This window comes from Amphiprion ocellaris, chromosome 24 (genome assembly GCF_022539595.1).
Source record: "Amphiprion ocellaris isolate individual 3 ecotype Okinawa chromosome 24, ASM2253959v1, whole genome shotgun sequence".
NCBI classification, from domain to species: domain Eukaryota; kingdom Metazoa; phylum Chordata; class Actinopteri; family Pomacentridae; genus Amphiprion; species Amphiprion ocellaris.
Window position 1 is genome coordinate 18134571 of NC_072789.1, and position 14574 is coordinate 18149144.

General features: G+C 34.5%; 1 protein-coding gene across 5 annotated transcripts; it reads left to right on the forward strand.

Moving 5' to 3' along the window:
• The first annotated feature begins 6163 nt into the window (after positions 1–6163).
• Positions 6164–14405, forward strand: LOC111569308 (CD276 antigen homolog). 5 transcript variants are annotated; one of them, XM_023271347.3, is made up of 5 exons: positions 6164–6246; positions 7246–7375; positions 8674–8711; positions 10098–10418; positions 11500–14405. In XM_023271347.3, the coding sequence occupies exons 3-5, from the start codon at positions 8687–8689 to the stop codon at positions 11607–11609; spliced, it is 456 nt and encodes a 151-aa protein (XP_023127115.1). In that variant the 5' UTR covers positions 6164–6246; positions 7246–7375; positions 8674–8686; the 3' UTR covers positions 11610–14405. The 5 variants fall into 5 exon arrangements, with proteins under 5 accessions (XP_023127115.1, XP_023127116.1, XP_054864316.1 ...); XM_023271348.3 differs by lacking the exon at positions 6164–6246 and having other exon boundaries at positions 6977–7375; positions 10101–10418; XM_055008341.1 differs by lacking the exon at positions 6164–6246 and having other exon boundaries at positions 6979–7375.
• Positions 14406–14574: the final 169 nt, after the last annotated feature.

Sequence of the window (14574 nt, forward strand, 5' to 3'; positions counted from 1 at the left end):
CAGAGACCTTTCAGAATAAAAGCCGACCCGTCTCCTACAGGTGCTGGTTCTGGTTCCGTCTCTTTGGGTCCGTCCTCTGGACCACAGCACTGGGTTCCGTCCTGCCCCCTGCCCAGTGCTTTCTGCCCCTCCACCTCCTTGTAGTACCCCTCCCGGTGCAGCTGTCGGCGGACGGTCCGGGCCGACACCGTGTGGTTCCGCCCAGCGTTGAGGTTCTGGGTGACCTGGGCCAGCGTGGCACTGCGGTTCTTCTTCACGAACTGGACCAGAGCGCGAGCGTCGCGGTCGTTCAGCGTTCTCTGCCGGCCGCAGTTCCCCACCCGGCTGACCGACGTCTTCCCCGTCACCCTGAACGCCGACGTCACCTTGGCAACGGTTCCTATGGAGACGCCGACCAGCTGGGCCGTCCTGGTGACCGACGCTCCAGCCATCCGGGCCCCGACGATGAAGCCACGCTCAAAGTCGCTCAGGTCTCTGCCCCGCACCATCGGGACCCCAGACCGGAATCAGATCCAGACCAGAACCAGGACTTGCAGCAAGGTCCAGACCAGAACCGACCAGAACCAGGACAAGAACCTGCAACAAGATCCAGACCAGAACCAGAACCTGCAGCAAGATCCAGACCTGGACCAGAACCTGCAACAAGGTCCAGACCAGGATCTGCAACAAGATCCACACCAGAACCAGAACCTGCAAGAAGATCGAGAGCAGCTGTTATTTTATTATTTTCAGGTAATTTTGGTCAGATTTGGAGTAATTTGGGCCAAAAACCAAGAAAGTTTGGACAAGTTTCTCGTCATTTTGGATAATTTTTATAAGTTTGGATCCATTTTGAGTCATTTTGGATAATTTCTTTTCATCAAACTGTACATTTGAAGACCTTTAAGGAAATTTTACACATTTAATGACCCATTTCAGTCAAACTGCAGATAATATTGGACACGTTTCAAGACAGAGCGGGCACATTTTGAACTGTTTTGTACAAATTTTAATCATTCAGGACGACTTTCTGTTCTTTAGGTCAAGTTTCAAGATATTTAAGACAACTTCTGAGTCAATTCTTAAAAGTTTGAAGTCATTTTAGCCACATTTTGATCAAATTTTTAGTAATTTTGGAGACGCTCCCAGAGATTTTGGACATTTTTTTGTGTCAATTTGGACAAGTTTCTCGTCATTTTGGATATTTGGATGAGTTTGGATCCATTCTGAGTCATTTGGGACAAATTTTTGTCATCAAACTGTCAATCTGAAGATCTTTAGGGAAATTTAATACATTTAATGACCCATTTAAGTCAAATTTTGGGCAAATTTTAATCATTTAGGGCAACTTACTGTCCTTTAGGTCAGGTTTCAAGATATTTAAGTCATTCTGATCAGGTTTTTAGTGATTCTGGAGACGTTCTGAGAGATTACAAACCTGAAAGTGCTGCAGTAGACGCTGTTCGACTGCTGGCTACTCTTCAGGACGACGGAGGAGTTTTCTTCATCATCAGGAAACTGAAGATCTGCTTCAGACGTCTTGGTCCTCAAACGTTCTCAGCTCCACCAGACTGGACGTCACACAGAACGACTCTCAGAGGACACAAACCTCCATAAACGTCTGAAATATTGACATTATTTTACATTTTAACAGAGTCACATCAGTCCAACAAACATTTACTCAGCTTCAGGACTTCAACCCTTTAAATAGCAGTTTGTTCATGAAAAAAGATATTCTAGTTATAAGTAGTGTGAGCAGGATCATCATGGCCTCACGTTAATTATTTTATGTCTAAATGTTCCTTACTGAAACGCACTCAGCTGTTTAATGAAAAAATGAATAATTTTAGGCCAAATCTGAAATATTTGGAGGAAAATACAGTTTGAAAACTATTAGTTTAACAGGTTTCATCAGAAATGTTTTGATTTTTGTTTACTCAAGTTATTCTTGATGCATTCTGGGAACAAAAAAAAAATTTAAAAATACACACATTTAATCAATGTTAAATTAATTTCCTGAACAATTTAATATTATTTTATTCCTCTTGTTAATATTTGATGTATATTTTTCTCTCTTTTTTACATTTTGTGAATATTTCTAGAACATTGAGGTGATAGTTTCATGGCTCTATTTAATCTTTGTTGGATATTTTATTTTCTAAATATTTCTTTTATATTTTTTAAATATTTTGTCACTCTTGATAATATTTATTGAATATTTCTTCATAATAATAATTACATTAATAATCATTTCATTTATATATTTTTTTATTTTACATTTTATTAATATGTTTGAACATCTGTTAATATTTTTATCACTCTTGTTAATATTTATTGAATATTTCTATATAATAATAACGTTATTAATATTATTGTTAAGGTTCACTGGATTTTTTTTACATTTTATTTATATTTTTGAACATCTTGCTAATGTTTTTCTTACTCTTGTTAATATTTATTGAATATTTCGATATAATAATAACTTCATTAATATTTTTCTTCCACTTGTTAATCTTCGTTGGATTTTTTTTTCATTTTTTTAATGTATTTATTAACATTTTGTTCATGTTTTTACAACTCCTGGTAATATATTTAGATATTTATTTATACTTACATTTTAAAAATATTTTTAACCTTTTATTAATGTTTTATTTACTCCATGTTTACTGAACATTTCTTTATAATAATAATTTTTTAAACATATTTTCTTAATGTCTGTTGAATATTTCTTTATAATAATAATAATAATAATAATAATAATAATAATAATAATAATAATTATTATTATTATTATTATTATTATTATTATTATTATTATTATTATAGTTTTTTAAAAACATAAATTAAACGTAATAATAATAATAATAATAATAATAATAATAATAATAATAATAATAATAATTATTATTATTATTATTATTATTATTATTATTATTATTATTATTATTATTATTACGTTTAATTTATGTTTTTAAAAAACTTTTTATTACCATTTTACTTATTCTTGTTGATATTAATTGAATATTTCTATATAATAATGATAATTTTGTAAATATTTTTCTTAATGTTTGTTGAATTTTAAAAATACATATATATTTATATATTTTAAAACTTTTTATTAATGTTTTACTTACTCTTGTTAATATTTATTCCATATAATAATAATTTTGTAAATATTTTTCTTAATGTTTGTTGAATTTTAAAAATACATATATATTTATATATTTTAAAACTTTTTATTAATGTTTTACTTACTCTTGTTAATATTTATTCGATATAATAATAATTTTGCAAATATTTTCCTTCCACCTGATTATGTTTGTTGTATTATTATTATTCTTTTTACATCTTAGCTTTTTATTGCTTTCTTTATTCTTGTTAATATGTATTGAATATTTCTTTATAATAAGAATTTCTTTAATATTTTTCTCAATGTTTGTTGATTTTTTTCTTTAATTATATATATATATATATATATATATATATATATATATATATATATATATATATATATATATATATATATATATATATATATATATATTATATATTCATGTTTTACTTCCTGTTGTTAATATTGATTGATTATGTCTTTATAATAACAATATGAATATTTTTCTTAATGTTTGCTGGATGCATTCTGGGAACTAAGAATAAAAATAAAAATACACATCTTTACTAAATGTTATATTAAAACATAAACTAACCGGTTGGTCCTCCTCAAACTCCCCGGCTCCACTCTCTCCTCTTCCGGCTCCTCTCCCTACTTTCCCGGCTCTCCTCTCTCCTCTCCCGGCTCCTCTCCCTTCCCGGCTCCTCCCTCCGGTCCAGCTGCCGGCTCCTCCTCCAGACGGACGCCGGGTTCGGGTCGTCCCGGTCCGGTTCGCGGATAAAATCACTGGAACCGAGAACGGCTCTAAGATGGCTGCCGGATGTTTGTGGTGAGCAGAGCGACCCACTGCACATGCGCAGTAGTGTTTGTGACGCTTTGTTTCCCGCCCGCAGCTTCTGTTTCCGGTGACGCTACGCCTGCTGTCATCATGGTAACCGGGAGGCGGAAGCGTGGTCAGAGAGCGAAATTTTCAATAAATATTAACAAGAAAAAGTAAGAAAAACATTAATAAAAAGTTTTTAAAAATATTTAAAATCAAAATGAATAAATAAAGAAAAATAATAATAAAATAAAGAAATTAGTATTAACAAGAAAAATAAAGAAAAAATTAATAAACAGATTAAAAATATGTTTAAAAATTAAAAGAAATAAATAGATAATAATATAAAAAAGAAATATCAAACAAGGATTTGGAAAAAAGTTAAAGAAATTATTATTAAAAAGAAATATTAAAAAATATTGACAAGAAAAAGCAAGAAAAAGATCAAAAAACATTTTAAAATATATTTAAAATATATAAAAAATAATAGTAATGATAAAAAATAAAGAAATATCCAACAAACATTAAGAAAAGTAATAATAAAAAGTTTAAAAATATATAAAAAAATAAAATTTATATAATAAAAAAGAGAAATATTCAAAAAATATTAACAAAACAAAGTAAGAAAAACATAATAAAAAGTTTAAAAATATATTTAAAAAATGAAAAAAAAATACATATAATAAAATCAAGAAATACTAATAATCAATATTAATGAATAATATTTAATATTAATTAATATATTAACAAGAAAAAGTAAGAAAAATGTTATTGAAAATAAAGATAAATAGCCAAAAGATATGCATTTAAAAAATATGTTAAAATAGCTCTAAAAACATTCACAAAATGTTTCAATCAATATAAAATACGAAAAATATATAAAGAAATATTCAATAAATATTAACAAGAGTGACAAAAATATTAATACAAAGTTAAATGTACGTTAAAAAATGTAAAAATAGAAAAAACACTTACAAAAACATTAACAAAATGTTTAAAAATACATTAATAAAATGTAAAAAAAATATATAAATAAATCGCCAACTTAGATTAACAAGTGGAATAAAAATACCAATGAAATTATTATCATAAAGAAATATTCAATAAATATTAACGAGATTGAGAAAAACAGTAATGAAAAGTTTGAAAATATAAATAAAATGTATGTAAAAGATAAATATCTAAAAATATTACAACGAGTTATGAAACATTCACAAAATGTTAAAAAATGTATTAATGAAATGTAAAAAAAAAGTAAAAATAAATATCCAACGTAGGTTAATTATTACAAAGAAATATTCAATAAATATTAATAACAAGAAAAACTTTAGAAAAATGATTTGAAAATATAAATTAAAGGTAAAAAACAGAAATATCCAACAAACATTGAGAAAAATATCAACTAAATTATTATTAGGAAAAAATATTTAGTAAATATTAACAGCAGTGAGAAAAAACAGTAATAAAAAGTTTAAACATATAAATAAAAGTAAAAAAAATCCAATGATTATTAAGAAGTGGAAGAAAAATATTCATAAAGTTCTTACAAAATAGAAATATTGAAAAAAATGTTAACAAGAGTGAGAAAATTTTAAATTTAAATTTTTTTATTTTTAAATGCTCAAAATATAAATAAAATGTAAAAATGACATAAACAAATATCCAACAAACATTAAGAAAATCCTGAATGAATTGATTATTAATTAAATTATTATTATTATAAAGACATATTCAGTAAATATTATCAAGAGTGACAAAATATTATATTTAAAAATATAAATAAAATATCTAGAAAATAAAATATCAAATGAACATTAAGAAGAGCCATGAAAATATTACCTCAGTGTTCTTGAAATATTCACAAAATGTGAAAAAGAGAGAAAAATATCCATCAAGGAATAACAAGAGGACTAAAATATTTTTAAATTGTTCAAGAAATTAATAAAATGTAAAAAAGTAAATAAATAAATCCAGAAAATATTAATAAGCGTAAGAAAACTGTCAACAAAACGTTCAAGAAATATTAAAAAAAATACAACAATATTAACAAAAATCATAAAAATATGAACAAACTGTTCAATAAATATTCATAAAGTAAAATAAAAATCACAACAATACTAAATGAAAACTAAATGAAATGCAAACATTTATTTCATATGTTTGTGTTTACTGTGTGTTTACTGTGTTCCTGTGCTTGTTCTGCAGCGTTCTGGTGTTTTAACGTGTTTGTTTTGTTCCTGAAGGTTCTTCCTCTGTGGTCCTGCAGTCGGCAGCAGCACAAACAGGAAGTCAGAAACCTTCATTTACAGAAATCATCTGCAGGGTTCAGCTGCTCGTAAGTTTACTTCATTTATTTCTGTTTGCTTCACGTCTTTTTATTTAATTTAGGCTTAGTGTGTCACATTAGGCTCATTTAAAATGTTTTTGAGGTTGTTTTGTGTTTAATTTTAGTCATTTTATGTCGCATTGAGTTCATTTTAACTTACTTTTGGTTATTTCATGTGTTTCTGTGGTGATTTGTACTCGAGTTTGCTCGTTTATTGTCATATTATGGTATTTTTAAGTATTTCTGTGGTTGCTTTTAATCTCATTTGGTCATTTTCCATCTTTTTGTAGTTGTTATTATTGAAATTTCATCATTTACAATTACATTAGGTTCATTTTAAATAGTTTTGAAGTATTTTGTGCCTCATTTTGGTGATTTTTTATGTGTTTTGTGGTGATTTGTTTTTAAATGAGGTCATTTAGTGTCACATTCTTTTAAATTTTAATACTTTTGTGGTTGTTTTGAATATCATTTTTATCATTTTCCATCTTTTGTAGTTATTAGTTTTGAAATTTGGTCATTTAGACTCACATTATGTTGATTTTTTGTATTTTTGTGGTTGTTTTATGCCCCATTTTGGTGATTTTTAAATGTTTTTATGGTCATTTGTATTGAAAGTTGGTCGTTTAGAGTCACATTATGGTAATTTTATGTATTTAGGGTGTTTTTGTTTCATTTTTGTTATTTTACGTCCTTTTGTGTCTCATTTAGTTCATTTCTGTCTTGTTGTGGTTTTTATTCTGATTCCATGGTGAAACGCTGCAGAGTTCGATGGTTTCTGAGTGGAATAAAGAGACGAGCTGCAGCTCCTCAGGTCTGAGTTTTATGTTTGGACACGTTTCCTCCTTTGACAAACTCTGATTTACCAGCAGACACGCTGCTGTTTACATTCCTGTGAATCCATCGGTTACTGCAGACGAGCTGGAACTGGAACTGGGGGGCAAATACTTCATAATGACTCTGTTAATACATAAACTGAGTATTTATACAAGTTTTCTCTGTTTACAGCCGCAGGGACCAAAGTCCTGCAGAGAACATGAAGGGTCCAAACATCTGAGCCTGAAGAGGAGGAGGAACCTGAAGGAAATGTCCAGGAAACATTCAGGAAACATTTAGGAAACATTCAGGGAACATCCAGGTAAGATTCAGAAAACATTTAGGAAACATTCAGCTCCAGTAAACGTGGACCAAAGCAAACTTTTCGACACAAATCCACACAGGAAGTTCTGCTTTAATTCTAACATTTACAACATTTATTTATTATGTTTAATTTAATCTAAAACAGTTTAAAACATTTTATTTTGTCAGACAGATGTTGTGATCTCTGATTATTTACAGCTGCATCGTCACAACATGTAAATAAACACACCTTTATAGAAGTGCTGCTTGTTCAGGAAACACTTTGAAAATGTCAACTTTTATTGTGAAACGTTTGTGGTTTACAATGAAGCCGTGAATTTAACGTTTAAATATTAATAACAGGACTATTTCTGCTCGTGTTTAACGTCCTGTAACATATTTAGACACTAGACTGTAATTAACATGATTTAAGATTTAAAACAAACTAAAAAAAAAAAACAAACCTTCAGAGTTGAAAGAGGAAGTTCTATTCTTTATTTTGACCACACTGGCCCGCATGACGTCATTTCCGCTAGTTTAACCACGAGTTTGTGTTCGTAGATTTCTGAAAAAAGTCGCATTAAAATATGAAATATGAAGGTTTAAATGACTCCTGGAGGAGGAGGAGGAGATGGATGAGCGACACCGGGAGGTCAGTGCTCACACCGGGCAGACAGGACCGGAAACGGGCCGTTATCCGGTTAAAGTTAGCTAGCTTTGGCTAACTGGAGCTAACATCTGAACCTTTTTATTTTCTGAGTTAACGTCATAAAAATGAACCAGAATCCGGTTTACGAGCCTCCCGTTACCTCGGTTTATCCGGTAATTAAACACCAGGCGGCTCCGTTACACGTTTATCTCCGTTAGTTTCACTTTTGGGTCACAAAATTCAGTTTTAAAAGAGAATACAACCTAAAAACAGACCAACAGGAGCTCCATGCTGGTGGAAAATCAGGAATATTTCCTTTATTTTTTTATTTCCAGGCCCCAGGTGGAGCTCTGGAGGATTATTGGGCCTGAAAAGGGTGTAAAAACGTTTTCAGTAGTTTCCTGTTTCCATGTCTCAGTTCTGTATTTAAAACAGAACCTTCCTGTGGGTTCCTCATGGAGCTTCAGTAGAAACAGGATCTGTGGTTTCAGCGGTTTTAGTTTAAATCAGGAAGATAAACTGGATCAATACCACCGTCTGTGTGCTAAAGATGAGGGTTTATCATTCAGTTTAGTTCCGTCACTAGACTGTAAACATAAATAACAGACAGGAAAGAGAAAACATCTGATAATTGTGTAATAAATGTAATAAAATCTGTTTCTCTGCAGTTTCACCTTCTGGATGTTGATCTGGAGTTTAAATAACGGTGAGAATTTATCTAGTTTCTTTCAGTGTTCTTTATTTAGCTGAACTGCACCCTGTAATAGAACCTCCTAGAACCTCTTCCTGTTCTCTACCTGTTAGTCTGTTCCTGTGTTAGATGTGATGTAGCTACTGGTGGCGTCTCATAGGAGGATTATTATAGTTGCAGGTCTTAAAACAACCTTGAGTTTAACAGTTTCAGTGTCATTAGTTGTTACCTTATAAGGAAACAGGAATAAACTGTGAAGCAAAGTCAGAACTCTTATCGTTTGGCGCGTGTGTGTGTGTGTGTGTGTGTGTGTGTGTGTGTGTGTGTGTGTGTGTGTGTGTGTGTGTGTGTGTGTGTGTGTGTGTGTATCCATCATGTATTTAACCCTTCAGACCCTGAGGTTAATGTTCTCCCTCTATTCATGTCAACACAACTCATACATTAAATACACAATAAGTGATTATTAGTATTAATATTATAATACTCATCAGTGGGATCAGTTCCAGTGTTCAGCTGAAAAAAATAAATCCTCACAGGTTTAACTGCTGACATGTTTCAACTACGTCTGTAGTCGTCCTCAGAGCGTCATCAGACGTGTTGATGACGTGTTGATGGCGTTTTGACGACGTGTTGACAACGTGTTGATGGCATGTTGATGACGTGTTGGTGGCATGTTGATGACGTGTTGCTGATGTGTTGGTGACGTGTGATCATCGACACATCATGACACATCATGACACATCCTCAACATGTCATCACACGTCATCAACATGTCATTACACATCAACAAGTCATCAGATGTCATCAACTCATCATCAACACATCATCACACGTCACCAACACGTCATCACACGTCATCAACATGTCATTACATATCATCAACACGTCATCACGTCATCAACATGTCATCAACACGTCAGCACACGTCATCAACACATCACACATCATCAACACGTCATCGCACATCAACATGTCATCAGCATGTCATCCACACGTCATCAACGCGCCATCAACACGTCATCACACATCACTAACATGTCATCACACGTCATCACACGTCATCAACATGTCATCACACGTCATCAACACGTCACCACATGTCATCAACACGTCAACACGTCATCAACATGTCATCACACGTCATCAAGACGTCATCACACGTCATCAACACATGAGATGATGCTCTGAAGAAGACCACAGTCGTAGTTTAAACATATCAGCAGCTAAAACCATCCTTTCTTTACTCAGTAGTTGTTATAAAGTGACATTGTTCTAAAGGAAGAAACAACAGAAGGAACATCATCCATCTACTGGTGTCTTCCTCTCTCCAGTCTTCTACCAGATGAATCTATTTTTCTGGACTCTGAGGTCATATTAAGATAACTCTTGGTTTCCTCTCAGCAGTCTGTGGGTTGGACGTAGAGGGTTCCGTCGGTGGATCCGTGGTCCTGCCCTGCATCTACAGCGACCCTCTTCCCTCCAGCGTCTCCGTCTACTGGAGGGACAAAGACGACCTGAGCGTCCTGGACATCGTCAAGAGCTCAGAGAACAGAACGTCTCAGCACCAGAGGTTCAGAGGACGAGTGTCCAGCTTCCCCCAGCTCTATGCCAAAGGGAACTTCTCCGTGGAGATGAGGGACCTGAAACCAGAGGACCAGGGGCCCTATGAGTGTGAGGTCCTCCGAGTCCACTTCAAGAGGAAGGTCACTCTGAAGGTCTCCGGTGAGTCCAGAACCAGTAACCAGACCCCTATGGAACCAGTAGACCTCTATAGAACCAGTAACCAGACCTCTATAGAACCAGTAGACCTCTATAGAACCAGTAACCAGACCCCTATAGAACCAGTAGACCTCTATAGAACCAGCAGACCTCTATAGAACCAGCAGACCTCTATAGAACCAGTAACCAGACCTCTATAGAACCAGTAGACCTCTATAGAACCAGTAACCAGACCTCTATAGAACCAGTAGACCTCTATAGAACCAGTAACCAGACCTCTATAGAACCAGCAGACCTTTATAGAACCAGTAACCAGACCTCTATAGAACCAGTAGACCTCTATAGAACCAGTAACCAGACCCCTATAGAACCAGTAGACCTCTATAGAACCAGCAGACCCCTATAGAACCAGCAGACCCCTATAGAACCTGTAACCAGACCTCTATAGAACCAGCAGACCTCTATAGAACCAGTAACCAGACCCCTATAGAACCAGTAGACCTCTATAGAACCAGCAGACCTCTATAGAACCAGTAACCAGACCCCTATAGAACCAGTAGACCTCTATAGAACCAGCAGACCCCTATAGAACCAGCTGACGTCTATAGAACGAGCAGACCTCTATAGAACCAGTAACCAGATCTCTATAGAACCAGTAGACCTCTATAGAACCAGTAACCAGACCTCTATAGAACCAGTAGACCTCTATAGAACCAGTAACCAGACCCCTATAGAACCAGTAGACTATAGAACCAGCAGACCTCTATAGAACCAGCAGACCTCTATAGAACCAGTAACCAGACCTCTATAGAACCAGTAGACCTCTATAGAACCAGTAGACCTCTATGGAAGCAGTAACCAGACCTCTATAGAACCAGTAGACCTCTATAGAACCAGTAACCAGACCCTATAGAACCAGTAGACCTCTATAGAACCAGCAGACCTCTATAGAACCAGCATGCAGACCTCTATAGAATGTGTCTGTGTTCTAAAGGTGTTCCAAAGGTGTCTTTGTGTTCTAAAGGTGTTCTAAAGGTGTCTCTTTGTGTTCCAGGTGTTCTAAAGGTGTCTCTTTGTGTTCCAGATTTTCTAAAGGTGTCTCCGACTCGTCCGTCTAACACTGCAGCTGATTGGTCGTCCAACCCTCGGACAGTGATCTCTGCTCTGCTGGTGTCAGGTTTCATTTTGTTCTAACAGCTCCTTATATGGTCTCATTTATCATCCAATCAGAGGACAGAACAACAAACACCTGCCTCTCATCACCCGCAGCTCCACCTTCACCTCCATAAACTCACCTGGACGCTTCCAGTCGGTCCAGACTAGTCATCAATCAGCTGATCAATCAGTTTGAGGAACTGTTTCATAAAGACATCTAAATTCTGTGAGAATATTTCCTGGTTCCTTTTGACAGGAACCTGAATTTATTTGAAGAACCTCAGATCAACGTATTCCACCTTCTACAGATCGATCAGCTGATCGATCGATCAGCTGATTCATCTCTAGAAGGTGGAACACGTTGATCCAGAAAATATTCCACCCTGAGAGTCTGATTACCATCTTTAGAACAGATCTAAGGTCTAGTTTCGAGTTTTTCACGATGTGGCGTTCCTCAGGGTTCTAACCTGGATCCTTTTAACTTAATAATGAGTCTGAAGAACTCCCAGAGGATTGAAACAAACCAAAGATGATTCAGGTTAGAACCCTGAGGAACGCCACAGGACGGAAACTGTCTTTGTTGGTGGTTAGACTCTCAGAGGTTCTGATGTTTTTAAGGTGGTTCTCTGTGATGTTCTGATGTTTCTGATTAATATCCAACAGGTTCAGTCAGAACCGGAACAAACTAGTCTGGAACTGAGTCCGACAGTTTTCATTTGTGTGTTATAACAAGTCGGAGGTTCTTCCAGAGGATTGAAACTGAAACCGACTGGAAAACATCAGAACCAAAAGTCTAATTACCAACGAAGACAGTTTGATTGTCATTAGAACAGAAATAAGCTCAAGTTTAGAGTTTTTCTTGGCGTGGCGTTCCTCAGGGTTCTAACCTGGATCCTCTTCAGTTTCCATTAATGAGTGTTTAATCTACTAACCTACTAAGTAAACAGTTTCAAATAACTTTGAGGTCTTCTAAAAGACTTTTCAACATCATTACAAAAGTTTTGTTTTAAAGAAATGAGTGCCAGTTTGTTGTATTTGAGTTCTACGTCGTTTAAATGTGAGTTTTTCATGGCATGGCGTTCCTCAGGGTTCTAACCTGGATCCTCTTTGATTCGGATGCTTTGTGTTTTTGAACTTCATAATGAGTCTGAGGTTCTTTCAGAGGATTGAAACGGTCAGACCCAGTTCCAGACTAGTTTGTTCTGGTTGTGACTGCACTTGTTGGTTATTAATCATTAAATCATCTCAACAGAACCACTTTAAACAGGAACCGCATTAAAACATCATGAGATCTGAGACATGGTGGAACCTGGAGAATGTTTAGGTTCTCAATCAGCTGCACGTATTTATTGGAACTATTTAGTGTCTTTTTCTGCTGAACAAGCAAAGTAACCACTATTTATTCTGTTTATTAACCTGTAGAAAACCAACAGACAACATGGAAACAACGCTTCTACAACATTAGCGCTGGTGTTGTTTTTAGAGAGTCAAAGCTTTAAGGTTACTTGTTTTATACATGACTTTAGCACCTTTAATGTTCTAGCTGCTGCTACATGAAGAATGTTCCTAACCTGTTCTGTGCTGCGATGTTAATATTAATGTTTATTGATCTGCTGATTTATTGATCATTGGAGGAAGTTTTAGTTTGAAGAAGAACTGATCAGTCGACTGACAGATAAACAACCTGATTAGCTGACTGTTTGGACCTTTATCAACCAGAAATAGAGAAAAACTTGTTACTGATTAACAACGTTAAAGAAAAACACGATTACTGATTTCTGGTGTCCTTCTTTTCCGACAGTAAAATGAAGATTTTAGGACAAAACAACGAATCGATCCATCTAGAAAACAGTTGACGGTGTAAATAACTGGTAGTTTAACTGTAAATGACAAGAAAATCAGACTCAGTTTTGTCGTATTTGAGTTTTACGTTGTTTTTCTTGACGTGGCGTCCCACAAGGATCAGACCTGGATCCTCTTTGGTTTCCATTTCTGAGTACTTAATCTTCTAAGTTTCTAATTAAACAGTTTAAAACATCTGTTTACTCTTCTAAGTTTCTAATTAAACAGTTTAAAACATATGTTTACTCTTCTAAGTTTCTAATTAAACAGTTTAAAACATCTATTTAGTCTTCTAAGTTTCTAATTAAACAGTTTAAAACATCTGTTTAGTCTTCTAAAATACTTTTCAACATCATTACAAGAGTTTTGTTTTAAAAGAAATAAGTGCCAATTTCTTGTGTTTCAGTTTTACGGCATTTAAATTTGTTTTTTTCTTGCCGTGGCGTCCCACAGGGTTCTAACCTGGATCCTCTCTGGTTTCCGTTAATGAGTGTTTAATCCTCTAACTTCAGAATTAAACAGTTTAAAATATCTTTGAGGTCTTCTAAAAGACATGTCAACATCACTACAAGAGTTCTCCTTTGTTTGTTTTCTTTGTTTATCGCAGCATGGCGCCATCATGTGGTCAAATCAGAACATTTAAAAAACTGTTACATGTTTGAGGCACCAAATGAAACCTAGAACCAGAATTCTTAAGGTGCTGCTGCCCTCTACTGGATCCTGCAGCACATTACAGGATGATTTTACTCCACCTGAACTCTTCATCAACAAAAAACATTTTACAGTCAGTTTGGTTTGTTCTGATTGGACCAACAGGAGGCGCTGCAGCATCCGTTATCATCCTGTTATCTCTGGTTTAATCAATAAAACGAGGTTTCCGTCAGTCGACTGATCGATGAGGCAGCTCTGGAGGGAAGACATCAGTGATAGGGATTCTAAAGGGAAATGTTGTCAAGTTTCTGCTGTTTGTTCTGAAATAAAACCTGAAGTTCAGCTTCTGTTGTTGAGTTTTTCTGCATAGCAAAAATTAGCCCCCGGTGGAGCCACTGAGAGAAATAATACACTAAAGAAAGTAAAAAAAAACTGAACATCTGGCATCAAGGGGCCAAAATAATACGTTAAAATAGAATAAATACAATTTATTATATAAAATTAAATGATT

What these genes read in the sequence shown, in the direction of transcription:
- LOC111569308 (XM_023271343.3), top strand. Translation starts at nt 7,944, where the DNA reads ATGAAATATGAAGGTTTAAATGACTCCTGGAGGAGGAGGAGGAGATGG. An exon ending in TGGATGAGCGACACCGGGAG is followed by an intron (nt 8,009 to 8,673) that starts GTCAGTGCTCAC and finishes GTTTCTCTGCAG; the next exon opens with TTTCACCTTCTGGATGTTGA. An exon ending in GGTCACTCTGAAGGTCTCCG is followed by an intron (nt 10,419 to 11,499) that starts GTGAGTCCAGAA and finishes TTTGTGTTCCAG; the next exon opens with ATTTTCTAAAGGTGTCTCCG.